Below are 18,412 nucleotides of genomic sequence, written 5' to 3'. Positions count from 1 at the left end.
AGTCTCTACATACATCAGTTCTGTAGCTTGGAATGCCCCCCTTTCCCCCTCCCCTTCCCCCCAAAAGTAGTGTGAGGGGAAGATTGACCCCAAGTGTGTGGTGCATAGTGTTGTGGTCGAGTTTTGTCCCAGCAAAGTCGGTGTTTTCTCCTCGGACGAAGCCAAGTTGCGATTGATACCAGCCATCTCCATGGCGGCGGCCAGATCCCTCTCTTCCTTCACAATCCCGAACTCATGCACGGACTGAGGTCTGTGCGCTTTGGACTTGTGAGATGCGGGCGGAACGGACTGGAGGGGGAATCGTTACATTGATTGGTATGGGAATTCTGTTAAGTACTACGATGCAGCATGTAAAAATATATAATAGACCGTGCGGCGTAAACCCCCCCAGACGCTAGTGAAGCTTCTTAATTAAGCGGTTTTCGTTTGGTTCTTGTGTAATAGCCTCTGACCTATCTTGCCATAGAATTACAGTGCTAAAACTGAGATGGCAGGGGCGGAGATGGCAGAGGCGGAAATGGAAACTGAGATTAGGAGCGGAATAACTATGATCCGCGAGTCAGGTGTTTTGTATTTTCAATAGCCAATCGATAAGCTCCGATAAGGCGGACCAATTAAATTGCGCCCTTTCTGTCAGTTTTGCCGGTAATACTAGCTCAGCTACGCTTCGCTAGACAATATTTCCACAACGACCCCTTGCTTGCCGTTAGAGCCCTTGCCATCGAGGAGGATCCCGTTGGTGAACCAACAAATACCCACTGGTCGATCTGATCTCAGCTAGTTGGACATCGGAGCTGCATTTCTTCCAGACCATCTGCGATGCCCCCATGGCGGCAGCCCTTACAAATTGGAATATTTGTACCCCAGAGGCAAAGATCTGCGCTTCGCACGCTTGATCATCGAATGGGGACTGAGGACAACCCGTCTGCTTTCTGCTTTGCGGGTTTCATTCGGCAGTACGGCTCTCGTCGAGCGGCTTGTGCCGTTCTTTGACTTCTCTGCACGTGCCTTTCCATCTCTTTGAGGCTGGGGGGCGGCTTTCGTCTTCTTCTTCTTTTTCTCCGGTAGAGGTAGAGGTTTGGGCGTGATAGTTCGCTCCGGCGCTGGATTTATAGATCCAGGCTAGGAGAGTCCACTTGGGACAGGCCGCTCGTCCATGGTAGGGCTTTGTCCGTCTGGAAGGAGGACTTGGCCACCTATCTTGCAGTTCCCGGAGTTTGTCGATGAGGGCACTGATTCTCTGCTACGTGGCCCTTGCCTCCAACGCGTCAACGATATGGAACTCTATGCCCGGGGGTGTCCTGTCTATTTTTAAGACAGGCGATCGTGAAGACGACATTGGTCAGTCAGAGAGTCGGCGTGGTAGTCCGCTGGCGCCCTGGAACGTTCAATAAGCCTCTTTCCTCGTCGGATTCGGTGAGAAGGACTATCCTGCAGGCGGAACAGGAGTATAAAATCAGGCTGTCGGCTCTGATGGGCGTTGCCTCGGCGGATTCTTTCGTGGAGGTAGAGCGATAATGGGTGAGATTGACCAGAAAGTAGCGGATGCTCTGATCAAAGGTAGAAAAAGACCGAGAGACTATCAGAATTGTCGCGAGGTGAAGCCCATCCAGCATAAACACAAGATCCGAGACGTCAATGTGTGCCAGGCGGTCGGTCTCGCCACGTGAAAGCGCGTGGTTGAATCCTGAAGCACGGCGAAGTATTTGTACTGAAGATGCGTCATGCTGCGTTACTATCTGATACTTTAGTCTTTATATTAAGTTATGGTGTAATATTGACTACGTGCTCTCCAGAAAGAGACTCTTTCGCTTGAATGTTCGTTGCCCAGCCTTTACCTTTCAACGGCCGTACGAATACCTCTCGACAACGGTCGCGAGTGCGGCTGACTCGAATACTCTGAGGAAGAGACATGACGAGGAGGAGTTGGACAACATTGAATATATCCAGACCATGCTTGAGGCATTCCCAAAGGCGGGAATGCTCCCGGCGGATGGGAGGGCCGTCCCAGATGACTTTGAAACACTCAAAGATGTCATCCATGTCCGGGAAGGAGATATCTCCAGCTTGCCGAGACTGGCCAAGAAAAGACACTCATGGAGAGATGCTGGCCATGACGAGACTGATCAGAGAGGGCGGTTGAGGCTATCGGATGCGCATAAACTCACCTTGCCTTTACCGGGTACTCTAGCTTCCCAAAGCTAGCTCTAAAGATAAATGCCTCCGTATCGATGTATATAAGAGCCCTGGAAAACCGGACCGGCGAAGATGGCCACCCGAGTGCAAGGTTACCTCTGAATAACAGACAAGCTCTTTCAAGACGTAACTCCGAGAAGTAAAGTAGTAGAGCCGTTCTCGAGCAAAAAGTGAACCTCCAAATTCGCTGACTTTGACGAACAGGTTAAAGGTGAATGAATGATTTGGGCCAAGTTGAAAAACTTTATCGATCGCTTGGCCCCTAAACCTCTACCGACCTGTCGATAATTGATCCTGACCGGACTTGAACACGGCGATTTAGATTGACGCGGTGCTGGTCGAGGACAGTCTCCCTGGCTCAGGCCCCTGCCAACCTTGAACAGCCTCCGCATTCTGCTGTCATCAATGGTCGGTCGGATGGCATGGTCACCAGGTGATTTCGGAACACTGCTGCTTGATCGATACCCCGTTGTGTGGGGGCTAAAAGCATTCCTTCGTCCAGCGCGATGTGAGTCCTGCAACCCGGGTCCATGACGCAGTGAAGATAAAGAACGTTCTTGATCAGCCCGGTCACTGCCAAAGTCTGGATGGCGCGGATCCGGATTCCGTTCTCACAGAATATGTTGAGGTGACTTCGACAACTGGACAACTGGAGAATTTGGATCATGAGTTCAATGCGTCCATTTGACGAGCGAATATGGTAACACTTCGACGGTCCAGGAGTCAAGTACGAATATCCTCATCTTGTCGGAATCGGATTCAATCAGTGTCCAATGATAAAATGGTCGATAGAACCGCATCTGTCCGCATTCCATACATCCTGAGGCCTTTCTCGGCAAAAGCAAGACGCTTTGTGTTTCTTCTGAATCCATCAACGACGTCAACTTGTCCTTGCTGTTCTTGTTCAAATCAATTGCAGCCAGGCGACGGGTCAAATAGAAATGATCTTGCAGGGCCGTTCTCAACTTGAGGCTCAAACACGACCAGGCTTCTTCAAGACGGCATGAATGAAATATCATCCAAGGCCTTTCAGTGCGTCCGATTGAGCGTGCAAATATAGAGGGGAAGGGAAGGGAAGGGATGGACGGAAGGGATGGATGGCCGATCCATGCCTATGATCGACCTACACCCATGCACACGAAGCCTTGCTCCGCGACAGTGGATTCCTTGATGCCGTTGCGTCCCGTCGTCGAAGGATTCGTCCGTGTATCTGTACCTGTACGTGCTCGAAAACCCAGTTGAACTACCTTTCGACTCTTTGGAGGTGTCGTTGAGTAATGATTCTGGAGCAGTCGGTCTGGTCTGGTCTGCATGAAAACTATGTAGCTTCCTCATCAATGCCCCCTCCCAGTGATCAAAGCGCGAGGGAGGTAGGTACTTTAGTACCCAGGGCCATAATCAATTAAATTGACGGTGGTAGGACTGATTTAGGAGAGGTCTCAGGCGGACCGGCGAGCCGGCAGCTGAAGACATCAGATTTTGAACGACCAGTCATATCGGCCGACAGGGATGACTTCGCATCCTACGTCAAGTGGTCCTTCAATGCCCTTTTTAGTTGGTGTATTATCTGGAGGAAGATAGTTGATGGTCCCTTTCATGAGGTCTTGAGAGGTGGTCGCAGTCGTCGAATAGCCGAAATCCGAAATGACCATGTGCAGGGGGGTTTCGTCGAGCGGCGAGGATATTGGTAGGCTTGAGATCACGATGAAACAAGCCTCTAGAGTGGATGTATCGGATATTGATGGAAAGCCTTGATGAAGGTCGTGCGGCCTACGCCCACGTCCATCACGGTACGTAGAGGGTTGATGTTTCTGTTTCCAATCAAAACGTCGTCTCCGTTCGAGTAGATAACCTCAACCAACGAGCATACATGCGGCTTTGGAGAAACGTTAGCTTGTAGGAAATGGTCGAACCGAGAGCGAAACTCACATGTCGTTTGAGTAGCTTGAGCGCCTCCACTTCATCTCCAATCTAGTGAATCGAGCATCTAGTTCTTTTAACTCGTTTCAGAGCATATTCATTCCCAGACGTGACTCTGACACATGAACGGAGCACTCCGAAAGCTCAAAATGCCTGGGGGTTTGTATCAGATGCCGTTGAAGGACGAGCTGTTTGTCCGAAGATGTCAGATCGATCGACTCGATTCTTTCTTTGAACCAATCGCCACATTTCTTGCGCGACTTAATCCAGCTGCTCAATGTCGGCTTCTTCATTCTAGGGTTGAAATTCGATCTTGCAAGGCAAGGTTTCCAAGTGTGAGACCTGTTCACCTCCTGAAGATACTAGCCCCCTGAGAAACTTGCTCGCTGTTGAGTAACACCCCTTTTTCGACGTGAGGGCACTGGCATGATACTCGCATGGCGACCGCGTATATGAATCTTCGGCAATGAAGGTGCCCGTTAGGATCGCTATCCGTAATCTGGACAATCTCGTAAAATGCCTGTTCCGCTCGATCGGTCGCTGGTACGATGTGGGCAAAATTGCGGGCTTTGTTGGTTGGGGTGGCTGCCATTCCGATGGCGCTGGGTCGACGGAGATATCGGGAAGTTCTTCGAACCGAATGCTTTCCTCGAGTCGAATGGGGTCGTTGAGCGAAGCTGAACAAACTGGGTTTTGGGATTCCATAGGAAATCAAGTCGCTAGGGATTGACGGGTGGTTCTCTGCTGCAGAGCACGGAGGTGGACACAGACAGCGGGGATGGATGTCTTTGAAGAGCGTGAGCGTCTTGTGTCAAATCTGAGCGGATAATTGTGCTGCGGCTTTTGTTCTTGCGTCACACAACCGTCAACTCCCACTTGCAAGGAGTAAATAAACTGGCACGGTTATTCTCGAACCCCCCTCCCCTCTCTTGTCTTTCATGCCTTGCAAATTGGAGTGGACCACCAATGCAGATAGAAGTTGCTATTGAGCGGCTTGATGCAGCGGTCGCGGAGCAGAGAGTCTGCAGTGCGATTGAGCGCCCACGACAGCACGCAGGATATCCAAGACCCTCCTCCCAGACAACAAAGCCCTAGCCGGGACGAGCGGCCTCCCTCGAGTGATCTCCTGGCCGAATTCGTTAACCCCAACTCCGAGGCCGGAACGAAATTGAACGCCCGAACGTCTACCTCAGCCGAAGGAAAGGGAAAAGAAATCAAGAGTCACATCAGTTCCAAAGCGTCAAAGAGATGGACAGGCGAGCACAGTGAGTTCAAGGAACGGCACGAGCCGCTCGAGGGGAGTGATACCACCGAAGAGAATCCGCAAGGTCAGAGGCCGATGTTCAATCCTCAGTCTCCATTCAATGGTCACGCGATCGAAACGCAGCTCTTGGCCTCTGGAAGCGGCACCGTCCAAGGACGAGATGTGGAGAGATCCGGATAGAGAGAGAAAGAATCATCCTGGCCTCGACACATGAAGGATGCAGCAGTGTTTCGGCGACATGAATCAAAGACACGTACTGGAGAACGCCTGACGTACCTGGAAGCACGACGGAGAGAGACCACCACAGGGGATCTGGGAGAAATGTAGGCTGCGATATTCAACGGGTGGGGAGCCAGATCAACCCATCGGCCTTTGTAGTTTCGACGTTGGACTCCTGTTCGGTTAAAAAGAGGCATAGGTCTTTAGTTGTACATACAGCACGCGGCTACAGAGTAGCCCGATATCTGAGAGATTGCCATCATATTTAGCTATACACATAGGCGACGGCGAGGTCAGGGATAGTACTGGAATAGATAGATAGATTGTGACTCAATGGGAACAAACAAGGCAAGTTTGGTCGTGGCAGATTCTGCCAAAGCGTGATAAAGCGAAATCGCCTTTCGACTTGTGTGAGAGCCAACGCACCTACAGCGCCCGACTGACATTCAGGTGTTCCAAGATGTGATAACACCGTGCGAGCAAGAGCAAGAATTGTTGCAGGGCGGAGCTTCGCAGCCTCGCAGCCTCGTCGGGAGCCTCGGAGATATTCAGTCGGCAAACCTTCTACGAACCTGTCGGCCCCGAAACGCGGTCGGGGACCTCGGAGATATTTGGTCGGCAGACCTTCCATAAACTTCCCCGCTCTGAACCGCGCTTCTCCAACTGCCTACGCGACTCGAATTTTTGCGCAACGTCTGCTCTGTCGCGATCTCTCATGCGCACCACTAGATATGACTAGATATGGCTGAACGGAATAGCGGCCTACATTTCCGGCGGAGGTGAGTTGGTGCCTGCTCCGGCGCAGTCCTCTTTACTCGAGTTTTTGTTCGCAAATGCTGCGTCCGTCCCGCGGGCCGATCTCCAATGGCGTCCGCCATGTGGTCGACATTCTTCCTCCTCCCCCGAACCTCCATCGGTATCGCCCTGCCCTCGGACCCCGTCGCATGATCACCCTCCCCAGCAGAAGCACACTCGAGACCGCCACACGTCAAAGTGCGCAGCAATCTGCACAAACGCCGGCCGCGGAGCTCGGAGCGAAAAAGCCAGGGGGGGAGTCAGACACACGATACAGTTCCGCATGGCGCTTTGCCCGGAGCTGGACATGGCGGCTCTTTGTCATCGCGCCACCGCTCCTGGTCCTCTTCATGTCATTCCCGTTCACCATCATGCGAGTGCAGGGCGCGTCAATGGCCCCCCTGTTCAACATCAACTCCTCTCCGCACCTCCCTCCGACCGCGCCGGACGTCATCCTCGTGAAAAAGGTCAAGGGCATCGAGGCGTGGCCAAACCTGACAAGAGATGGGTCTTCGCGATTGACACTGAAGAGGGGTCAGATTGTGGTCTTTTATGCGCCTCACGATCCCACAAAATTGGCCGTCAAGAGGGTCATCGGCGTTCCAGGAGACAGAGTCAAACCCCTGCCCGGCTACCCGGGGGGCGATGACCCTGTGATTGTGCCGTACAACCATATCTGGGTCGAAGGGGACGCGAACAGCCGCGAAAAGTCCATGGACTCAAACTACTTTGGACCCCTCAGTCAGAACATGGTGCTGGGTCTGGTGACGGCAGTTCTGCCACCGTGGGCCTGGCCGGTGGCTGTCCGCGGGGACGAACACGATTACCCTGCCAAAACCAGCGGAAGGCTGGAGAAAGACGTGGTGCAGCACGCAAAGTTGGATCCTGATACTGAGGCCTCGAAGCAAGACGACCCCTTCGAGGACGGCCGAGCTGCGATCGAGTTGGCCATGATGCGGCAGAACCGAGACCAACTGATCACAATGATAAGGGACAAGTCGAAGTTTGACCGAATGAAGACCATGTACGAGCGTGCAAAGACGGAATTGCGGCACGGCACCGAGGAGTCGAGGGAGGTCGCCAGTGGGTTGGTGGAAGAGCTGCAGGTCCTGTTTGAAAGCGTGGGCTTGAACAAGGATGGAAACGCGATGCCCCCGGCACTGAGGAGTTTGAAACAAGGACGAGCAGACGAGCGAGAAGTCGAAAAGCAGAAAAGACTGGACGAATACCTGGCCAGACAGCGCCAAGCTTCGAATGACGGCATCGGATCTCAAGCCTAGTCCGTCGTGGACATTGCGTGCCTTTGGCTTGAAGCAACGTCATCCGCCGCATCGGTACCGAAAACATTTGCTTACCAGGCCTCCCACGCTGATGGTAGTCACGTCCACGTAGAGACTGCTGTGCTCAGCAGCAACCGACACGGCCTGAGACAGAAATGGAATCTCCTCCCGCCCCGATCCCGACGTCGAATCCCATTCTCTTTGTCTTTCGCGTCCAAGAGACCAAGCGCACCAGCTCGGCGTGGGCGTGGGTGGCCGAACCAAAACAAGGACGAAATTGACCCCCAGCACATACATCCCTGCAGGGTCGGGCCGGTGTGTCATGGGAAGTCGGTTCTTCACCCCAGGAATTCTGAAATAGTGCGGTGAAATGGGTATGCATGCCCATCTCGGTTTTCACACACAAGCAAGACAGCATTCACCCCGCGACCATCAAAACCTCGGGAAATTTCGCCACCGAATGGGGCCCTTCGGGACTAGATCTATCTATCTATCTAGCTAGATAGTATTGCCAATCGCCAATGCACAAAATCAAACCATTCCGACAGCTCGATCTTGCCTCCCCATGGGTAATGCTGAAGCATTTACCAGGTGAAACGCTGGGGTTGTTGGAGAACCGTTGCTCTCGGTCCAGTCCAGTCCAGTCCAGTCTCTCCCTCCCTCACCATGTCTGTGGCCTATCTCGCTGACAAAACCATTGCGGCGAGGAGGTCCTGGCCTGTAAATCGCGTCCCAGCGAGAGGCCGACTCCTCGTCTACCATTGTGGCGCGCGTGGCCTTTGCATGCGCGTTCGGGGACTGGATGATACGTATGTAGCGCACTCCCGAGTCCCTACACGCTGCCGCAAGGGGGACAAGAAGCCAGAACAACACCTTGAAATAACGGATATACCGTGTCGACGAGCAGGCCACTTCTTCCTCTTCCTCTTTCCGTTGATCTGTCTGAATGGGATCTTCGAGGTATACCAAACATCCAAACGCCAAAACCGAGAATCGTTTGTCCAGGTTCAGGTCCAAGTCCAAAATGGCATCGATACCTCCTTACTTACACACTTGGCCAGAATGTTCCCCCAATCCTTTACCAGTCTGTACGGAAAATGGTCCTCGGGGGGGGGGGCCTTTCTTTCCTTTCTTCCGGGCGTGTTTCACGGTTCACGGCTCGCGGTTCGACAAGGAAAAAATAAACAAAAATACCATATCGATCCTTATTCAACGATACAACGAGAGAGCAGCAATCAAGGTTCAATCCGAGGTGCTCTGCTCGCTCAGCTTTGTCGGTATCTGACTGCCAAAGAAAGACCTTGCAAGGGGTCGGGTCCCACGCATCGTTACAGCTAGTGCCATACGTGATTTGACTTGACTTGACTGCCCCTGTGGTCAAATGATCTGGATCGAACTCGACGCGCGCCGTCTTTGAACAGAGTTCATTCTCGTCCGGAGGGATATCCGTGACTTTGTGCTGCGAGAAGAGAGTACGAGGTCCTCCTGCCCCATGCGTTTGAACAATTTGGAAAACCGACTGAAAAAAGGGGGACATGTAACTGGTTTTCGACGCTGCTCCTCTCGGGGCAAAAGTCCTCCCTCCTGGTTCACAAGGATCAAGGAAGTCCCAGAGTATGCATTTACGGCCCTCTCAAGAGACGTCAACGGAGGTGTTGAGGACAGCCAGCCAGAGATAAAGGAGGTTATCGACCAGTGCACAGACTGGGACGTTCTCAACACCAAGCGTAGCTATACAAAACAGGCGACGGTGAACCCACACACAGAGTCTGGGCACTCGATTGCAAAGGAATTCGTGTCGATGAGATATACTGCTTGGCCATTGCTATCTGCCTATGTGTAGGAAAAGAGTGAAACGTCTCAAGGACCTCGAAACCCATGCCATGTAACCACCCGTGATAATGATACGTAAAGGGTCCTCGCCTTGGATGCCCACCATCTCCTCTGGCAGCCTCGTTTCTGATGATATTGTGTATACTTCTAGGTTGTAAGACGTTGGATAGTGGTGCGTGATTGCTGCTTTTCTTCCTCTCGCATTTCTTTCCTTCTGTTCTGACATGCTTCTGCCATGGTGTCTTTAGGACTCGGTCGGCGAGTGGTCGATGCGCATGGAACTGCTGGGTTTCACTATGGGTATGGTATGTGTCCAACCTCTTCGAACGGCCATTCCAGATGTCCAGGGTCTCTTGCGGTTTCTGGGTCCTCAGAATCGCCATCGCTATCAAGTTCCTCCAGTTCAATCTCTTCCAGGGCGTCAGCCTCTTCGATAACGGCGCCGATTTCTCGCACGGAGAGTTCAATGTTCCGACCGTGTAAGAATGGTGGAATGAGTTCTTGACGTGCGAAATCAAGCAGGCATACGCGGAGAGGAGGGCCAGGAACGAGTCTTCCATCGTCGCCACGGATCTCCTAGACACAAACGTGAGAAACGGTTCGGATTTGGTGGCAATATACTGACCTGATAATGGTGCTTCAGCTTCCGGCCTTCTGGATCTGTATAGTCTCGTCTCCATGTATGCATGGACACATTCCAGGTGCGATGGTGGTCGTAATCGAAAGCAACAAACAATCGGACCTTGCGGTTGCTTTTGAGAATGTAGAACTCAGCCAATTCTTGCAGTCTCTCCCGCTTCTGCAAGTAGGAAATTTCGACCACGACACCATATTTGGGGAGACAGACGTGGTGGAAGAAGGCGTCTGGTTGATGTAGATCTCGACAGGCGTTGGATCCTGCTTTCGAAGTAGGCGGCGTGATGGCCAAGATTCTTTTCCTGAACATCCTGACACGGTGTCGTCGACACAACTTTGTCAACTTCTTGAGGAGTTTCCGGGAGAAAGACTGAATGAACAACTGCTGAGCCGGGGATGGGATTTGGTGAACGAATGTCTCCAAGCCACAGAAATAGCCGTATCTACATCGCGGTCAGCAGGAATCGAGGTGAGGATTCGTCTTGCATTTCAAAACATACTGAGTTGGTCCTCTCTGCTCAGCCAGGTGCTTGTTCGTCACGATCCAGTTGGGCTCTGACAGGGGGTATTCAATCCAGCGGGCGGTGTCAGGCGGATCGCCGACGGTAAGACGGTTGATATCTTCGATAATGGTGGCAACCTCTGCATTGTCTTCAGCCAATGGAGGAATGGGGTTCAGATTCATGGTACAGAATTGATATCCCGTGGTATTTGCCACGGAAACGAAGCTCGAAACAGCAGACACAAGGTAGGGAAGATGGGATGGAACGATGAGGGTGGAACGAGATGTGGTGAAAGAGATGGATATGATGAGGGTAGAGAAAGAGAGTGGGGGGGGGTTTCGGAGGAGGAAGAGATGGAGTAAGTCGAACCTGGTTTCTATGACGCAGCAGGAGCCATTGAACTTTGGGCAGGAGTCAATTGCTCTGGCCAGTTCCTTCCTCTTCTCAGCCTCGCCTCAGTCTCGTTCCTCTATCAGTGTGCTTAGTCAGCTGCACCCATATTTGGGCTACACAACACATTGCAGGTCTATAACAATGCTCCAGGTCTGCAAAAGTCACTGCTCGAATACCTTATATCTTTGAAAGAAGCCCACGGACTGCCACACGTTTTATGCTCGACGGCGTGGACTACAGTTCTCAATCAAGTCCTCGTTCTTCAAGGCGAGGCTGTGGCTTGACATGTACGTGTCCCTCCCAGAAGAAACTCACGGAGGACTCTTAGCGACATCCCATTATGTAGTTGATGCGGGAAGCCAATCCTGAATGACCGTCCTATGAAGCCCGGCTGCTTCCTTCAAACGGTCGGGCAATTCTCCTAACATGTCAATAGCAAAGCTCGTAGCTCACTCACCCATCCACCCTGCGACACCTCGAGGCTTTCAACTCATCCAGGCTTCGTTCAAAAAGGAGGCACTCTTGAAGTGACACTGCTTCTCTTTCTTGCAGAGGAAAATTGTTCCGAGACTCGCGCCCCCAGCCGTCTTTCTGGCTCCATGCATGGAGAAGAAGAAGCAATGGCGGAATCACTCCTGAAGTCCTGTGGCCCAGGCTGCGCAAGCCACCGAAGAGGCCACGATGATACTAGCAGATCTGGGTAACAAGGACAAATATCTATGGTGAGGAAGGTAGCTAGGGGGTAGCCAACGACTCGTAGCTATATATGTACACACGTCCTCGTCGTAAAAAGCGTCATTCCAGAAGCCAGAGTAGTTAGTCAAACCGGTAGAAAGCGTGTTTTGCTTGACACACATCCACCCAGTCAGTAGTTTGTTGGTTTCCTGGAAAGGACGTGCGTGGTAGGTCGTGAATCTGCACATCAACACAGCCAGCCAGCGAGGTGTGCGTTGTGGGCATGGCTTCTCCCTCTCACGTCTCATATCTCAGAGGGTATCTGGGCTCCCCATTCAATGACACGTTTGCTGCTGCTTCTATATCCCTATCCGACAGCAGAAGCCAGAGATTCCTGGTGTGTTTGTGGATTTTTAAGTCCTGGTTGCCATTGCGTTACATTGCATTGCATGTTCGACCGGGAAAGTCGGCGACAGGGGATGCTGTGCCACTTGGTGATGTATGATTGTGACAGGCTTAATGCCATGAAACAAGAGGGCGCAGGCACATCCATGCGGTTCGAAAAAGACCGGGGGTACCCATTCGATAGACATGATGAAGTGGGAATGCCCATTGCGCGCTCAACTTGTCCGTCCGCGTGGTAAGGAAAACCATTCACCGGGCAAAGCTGGCGGCGTAGAAAGTGTGCAGTTCCCGAGTCCGGCTTCTCCATCACGATGTGACCAGCATGCAAGACATTGCTGCAGGAAGATTCTGGGTACAGCGTCCCAGAAACTCACTCCTCCTCTTACAATTGTGGCTTTCCATGCATTTCTTCGGGATGTGATGCTCCGTTCGTACGCACTCCCGAGTCCTTCAAGGACAGGTGTTAAGGGCGGAGAGGTAAACTTGACATTACGATTAGACCGCGTCGCATTGCCACTCCCTCTTGTGTTGGATAGACTGTATACCATATCAATATCAGTGCTGAACCGAGACTTGCGTCCAAGTCAGCACCCACTTACCAGCGTGCTCTGCCAATCCTGCTAGTAAGTCGGTGCTGATGCCATGGAATTGTCCGCACTTCAAAGTGTGAACGCACAACTGTGCTCACGCGTGCACGTCTGCGAAGACGCTTTCGTCGGGCTGGCTCATATCTAGTTCTCCATGCCCAGAGTTTGTCATTAACTGGTCAAAAAGAGCAACAATTGCGGCACTTACTAGAGTCAGTCAGAACGGGAGAAACCTCTGATCTGGACGAAGGTCCTCCCGATGAAGATGCAGCGCCGTGGAAGCTGAGGACCCGGTTGTAGGCAAATTTCAGCCACGGAACCAAAGGGGGTAAAATATGTCGGGCCTTTGACGAGAGAGCATCGAGGCTCGGGGTAATCGCTCAGTTTCGGCAAGGATATAGTCCTATGGCTTGGGCCCATGCATCAGCGAGCATCGTGACGCCCTTGTTAATGGTCTGGACCGACTTTGATCGAGAATTCGCGACCAATCCCAGCGGCAGTTGGAGCAGCCAGCAAGCGTCCAGTTTCGCTCCATCGCGCTCCTGTGACCTGGACTGCCACCGCCACCGCCACCGCGGCGGCCCGGCGTTTAAGAAGGTCCTCGTCGAGATAGGGTGTATGTAATCACCTTCTGAGCTTCAACGCCGAAAAAATGTAGAAGCTGCCAGCGCATTTTCAAACCATCTCCGCAATATTGTTCCTTCTCTTTGCTTCTCAAGCTCTTGCCAGCCAGCACATCACCGTTCTCTTCCGCAGCCATGGCACTCATAGAGGACTTCTGAAAGGTTTTGCTGCGTGGCTCAATGACGGTTGGTGAAAACCCACCGCCCGGTTGAGTCGAGGATGGCGACAAATGAATTGCGAGAGATCCGGAGGACGAGGGCTGAACCGAGAAACATAGACACCTTGGATCCCAGGAATGTGGCGCCAGTATTGAGATTCTGCCTGTTCGCAACATGTTCGCAGCGAGAGAGTTGCGAGAGAGAGAGAGAGAGAGAGTTGGTACCACCCATCTGTTGGGGGATCCCTTTCAACGCGGCTACAACGGAGAGCATTCGTCGCCGCCAGAGGGGGAGAATCGACTCGGCTAGTAGTTATTTGACCTCTACCGAGAACCATATATTGAGCTCACCTTTAGAACGTAGCTCGTACAATGGTCCAGAAAGGAAGTAGGAAGTAAAGAAGAAACAATGGCCAGCCAAAGCATTCAGTCAGGATCCTCTTCGTCGTTCTTCTCAGCCTTGTCTTGATTTCAGCCATGTAGAAGAATACTTCGCCTTCTACGACGCACCCTGTAGCATGAGGAATCTCCACTGTTAGGATGCCATTACGATGTGAATTCCGGGACGAGAGACTTCGCAGTTATGCCGCAGAAGGGCACATGTCCAGCCTCGTATGGGGTAGCCCAAACGAGGCTGCCGAGACTGTGACATGTGCTTCGCTTTACGCGCCTTCGTGAGCTGGGGGATTTGGTCCCGTTTGTCCTCTACTACACAAATAGCTCAGTTTCCAAAGTATTGCGTATTCAGACTGGGCCACCGCCGCCCTTTTGGGCAAGCTTCGATCAATCTCGGTGAGCTCAGCAAGCCTGGATCGATTGGAGAAGACAATGCGGGCTCGTCCAGGGGTGCAGAGGAGAAAGGATGCCCTCGACAGACATAATCGTGGGCGAGGGCGTCGGCGTCGAGATCGACGACTTTTGCAAGAATGTCCAGGTCACTGTCACCGAGGAGCCGCTATATTATCCGCAGATAAGCCCGTTGCGCGGGTGAAAACAAGTAGAGAAGCATGAGGACATCGTGAAAGTATCTCTTGATTGGCCGCTATATTTATTGTCCAGCTCTTGCTCCCTCGTGCTTTCTGCAGGCCTGGCTGTGGATAGAGAGGCAAGCTCTTTGTGAAACTGCGTCTCTTTCTTGCGCACCGGTACCCAGTGTGTTATATCGTGGGGGAATGAGTGGAAAGGGTCTGCTTTCGAAGGTAAGCGCAGTCCTCGGTATATTCGTATCGTTTCTTTGTATCAATCAAACCGGATAGACGGAGTACTCGGTCATTCTGTGGAAAGAAGGAGAAGAAGGACGCCCATCATCAGTCTTGTGTCATTTGAGCAGTAATATGGAGAGCATGAGATAGTGCTGCGCTTCACTCCCGGGCTTTTAGGCATATAATCCGTCAGCTTGGCCTGCAGGACCGCCTCCATAATCGGTTGAGAGAGGAACACTCGCTTTGGTTCGAGACGGAGAAGGAGAAGAATAAGTCGACGGATCGTCCAACGGCGCCACAAGTTCCGTCCACAGCTGCGTCGAGCCGAGGATACACAGTGAGATGAGGTTTTGTCGCCCTCTCATGAGGCAAAGGTGCTTGTAGATGTCGCTGAGGTCGCTGGCGTGCACGAGGGCCAGGGCGAGGACTGTCACAGACCAGTTTTCCGCCGTCCAGTCGCTCAGTCGTCCACTCATCCAGCAGGTACATGTCTAGCTCCGCATTTGCTACAACTACCGCATGATTGATAGCTTAGTCGTCGGTCTTGTCAGTAACCACAAAAGTATAGGTAGATCAATCCCAAGAGGGTGAGTAAGAAGGCTCAAATCACACAAGGATGGGAGATTTGCCATGATGCTCATTCACCCACTCACAGCTTCTCGGACATTCCGGTGTGGTCTACGACCTGAGGTCCTTCGAGCAGCCCATGATAAGCTTCAGATCTGGAACTGGGGGCACCCGTTGAGAGGGAGCCTGTGTCCTCGACGAATCCTGTCACTCACTTTCAAGTGCAGGCAGCTTGCGTCACCCAAGACCTGACGGTCACGGTCGAACAGGAGCTGAGGAAGCTCGCGATGAACCAAAATGAATGGAGATCGCCCCAAATCTGACTCTTGGTTCAGCTCGTCCACCTAGATCGCCTTCTCAAAGCCGTCGTAGGTTTTGTTTGCTGCTGTCTCTGCTGCTGTTGCGTCTTTGTCAAGAGCGTAAACATGGCCAGCGCAGCATATTGTCCGTCCCTGAACTCTGACGAGCCATCCATCGCTTTTGAACCTTCACCACTCGCATCTGGCCGTGGACAAGTCATGGAAAGTTGGAAGAGGGTCAGAGTTTTGAAGCTATAAGAGCTCCCAGAGCATCAAAAGGCAAGTAAGTCCGTGTTCGTGTTCGACAAGGAATCGAAGGGGAATAGAAGAGGTCATGTCCCTTGATCCTGTGTTGTATCATTTGTCTGTCCCTTGCTTCCTCTTTGCTTCTCTTTGCTTTATCTTGCTTCGGTATCCTTTGGTCTATTTGCTTGCTTGCGATATTCGGATACAGAGTCAGCGCCATGGAGAGCGGCCGCTGGATTCTCCGACCAAGCAGACTGCAACGGTCTTTGTTCATGAGCTCTTCTACTGCTTTTCATTCTCTCCTGTTCTGATCATCTCTGACTCGTCGCGAACTTGTCTTGCGCTCGGGGGAATATGCGAACCACCATCTCCATCATCACAGAAACGCGAAATAACACATAACTTGGAGCTGCGGCTAGACTGCCGCCACTGTTTGCCATCCTGTCCATATTCCGCCAATGGTTGAACTCTTCTCCATATTCTCAGTTCTGTGTAGTTTCTGTTGTTGTCTCTGGCATAACACCAGATGTCTTCGATTGGAGAAAAGAAGCCTGTAGAGCCCACGCGGCTCGGGGGACTTGTCTTGGTCACTTGTGGACTGGTTCGGGAGAAGCGAAGTCCTAGGTAAAGGAAAGGACTGCGGAGCGGCGGTGTCCGTGACCGCTCAGATGTCTGGTCTGGATGGGTAAATACTTCTCATATTGCACGAGCACTGTTCAAGGTTCGGCGTGCCCGTGCAAGAGCACACAGAGGCCCGTCTGCTGTTGTTGTTATTTAAATAACTGCCGAGCACTGAGCAATGAAATACCATATCAATATTGGATCAACGGAGGAACATCGTGAATTGTACTAGGTTCTCGGGAACCTGTCAGACTAAATACAGTGGCCAAGTTAAATCCTAGGCATATAAAACGTGTTTTTTTCACTGCTCCTCACTTAACAGCCTTCTAATATCTTCTCTTCCATGCCACCATGCCTAACCTAAGGGAGCGAAAGACCTCCTCGGCCGAGTTCTGTCTGATTGGGTACGTTGGGTGTTCCAGATGTCCCAGTTCTTGCAGCTGAATTGCCGGGGCACTAGTGTATCTGCACGAGGAGTGTAGAGGAGTGTAGAGCGCGAGATCAAACATCGATACATAGCGAGTGGTGATCGAGTGGTAAAGAAGATTGCCTGAGCAAGACCCAGGAGGGAGGAAGAGGTATTGCTCCTTGACGACCGCCGGAAGTGGATGGAGTGCTAGAATTGGCTGGCGCTGGAGGAAGTCAGTCAGTTAGCATCTCAATATATGCCCGTATACATACTGCTCAAGGGCTATAATCAAGGTTAAAGGCAGGACCAAAGGCATGTGTTGCATCAACCAGTCCAACGTCAGAACTAACACTGTAGCTCCAAAGCAAACGAACACCAGCGGGATCATGACTGCGAACGGAACAAGGAAGAGAATTGCCGCCATGAGGAGCAGGAAGGACGACGATGGCTGGGTGGTGAATACGCACATTGAAGGAAGTGAAGTGAAGGAAGTCAAGAAGTCGTTGTGACTGTCGGACTTGGCGGTTTTGAAGCATTTTGGACCTTCCTCCATCTCGATATCTCAATGGGAGCAACAATCTCACCTTGTATCTCACCGTTTGACTGCCTCCATCTACTAACCTAGGCCCTCGCTACTTCTTGCTCCTTCTTGGGTTAATCGACGGTTCCTTTGTGAGGCACTCCGCAGAGGATTCAATCCATCCAAGCAACAGACTAGACACTCATATTCGATGATACAGAGCCATCCAACCAGCGTCAGAGAACCCAAGGCCACAGTGGAGACCAATATTCAGCTGATGATGCAGACAATATCGTCATTGGTGGTGATTCAGACGACGCCAAAGAGGCGCTTCTGTCCCGGTCAGTCGATGGGGTCTGCTATCTCATCACATCCAGTCACGCCCAGCTAACAAAATGTACAGGAACTCCTGAGTGCCCAACCGCTATTCGACGAAGATGGTGAGTGCATCGAGGAAGACGACGAGGTTGAATCCGAATATGTCGACCTTGAGGAGATCCAGATGGAAGAAAGATATGCTACAATCAACGTCAATATGGAATGATCTTCTGCCTCCATTGAAGAGCGAGGAGGCAAACAAATACCATTCAGAGCACCTACTACTGCGACCTTTACTCTGCCTTTCCGCATCTCATCCTGTACTCATTGTTTTCCACGAGCATTGGACAAAATTACTTCTCTGTCGATCAAGGGATCAAGCACTGACAAATCACTCTCAATGTCCACGAAGCAAGCGGTCAGAACATTCCCGATGGCATGGCGGCACTCCTCAGCTTACCTCTTGACGAGGGTAAAGAACTGCTTGTACGAATGCAGCCAAGTCATCTGCTCGAGTCAGTTAGTATCCAGCGCGAACAAGTCAGACTCGGCTACCTCTTTCAGGACTCGAAGAATACGGCCAATGTAACAAGTCCCAAGAATCAGCCCGAGCGATTCGCAGACCTTTGCGTCCGTTGCAGCATAGATAGGTTGGGACTTCCTGCATCTACCACTGGCGAGGCCCAGATGACCTTATAGTTGATACTCTGCGAATGTCGACAATATCATCAGCACTCAACCTG

At 51.9% G+C, this 18,412-nt stretch overlaps 3 protein-coding genes across 3 annotated transcripts; 2 read left to right on the top strand and 1 right to left on the bottom strand.

Moving 5' to 3' along the window:
- Nucleotides 1-1,517: 1,517 nt before the first annotated feature.
- Nucleotides 1,518-2,339, top strand: Z517_09419 (uncharacterized protein; the record flags this gene model as incomplete). The annotated part of the gene is made up of 3 exons (XM_013425329.1): nt 1,518-1,666; nt 1,797-2,182; nt 2,206-2,339. The coding sequence occupies 3 exons, from the start codon at nt 1,518-1,520 to the stop codon at nt 2,337-2,339; spliced, it is 669 nt and encodes a 222-aa protein (XP_013280783.1).
- Nucleotides 2,340-6,432: 4,093 nt separating this feature from the next.
- Nucleotides 6,433-7,674, top strand: Z517_09418 (signal peptidase I; the record flags this gene model as incomplete). Its single annotated transcript, XM_013425328.1, has 1 exon — nt 6,433-7,674. The coding sequence occupies one exon, from the start codon at nt 6,433-6,435 to the stop codon at nt 7,672-7,674; it is 1,242 nt and encodes a 413-aa protein (XP_013280782.1).
- A 2,127-nt stretch (nt 7,675-9,801) lies between these two features.
- On the bottom strand, nt 9,802-10,828 carry Z517_09417 (uncharacterized protein; the record flags this gene model as incomplete). Its single annotated transcript, XM_013425327.1, has 3 exons — nt 9,802-10,083; nt 10,133-10,586; nt 10,644-10,828. The coding sequence occupies 3 exons, from the start codon at nt 10,826-10,828 to the stop codon at nt 9,802-9,804; spliced, it is 921 nt and encodes a 306-aa protein (XP_013280781.1).
- Between the last annotated feature and the right edge of the window lie 7,584 nt (nt 10,829-18,412).

The sequence above is a fragment of the Fonsecaea pedrosoi genome, assembly GCF_000835455.1.
Source record: "Fonsecaea pedrosoi CBS 271.37 unplaced genomic scaffold supercont1.6, whole genome shotgun sequence".
NCBI classification, from domain to species: Eukaryota; Fungi; Ascomycota; class Eurotiomycetes; order Chaetothyriales; family Herpotrichiellaceae; genus Fonsecaea; species Fonsecaea pedrosoi.
This window is presented reverse-complemented; position numbering and strand designations above follow the sequence as displayed.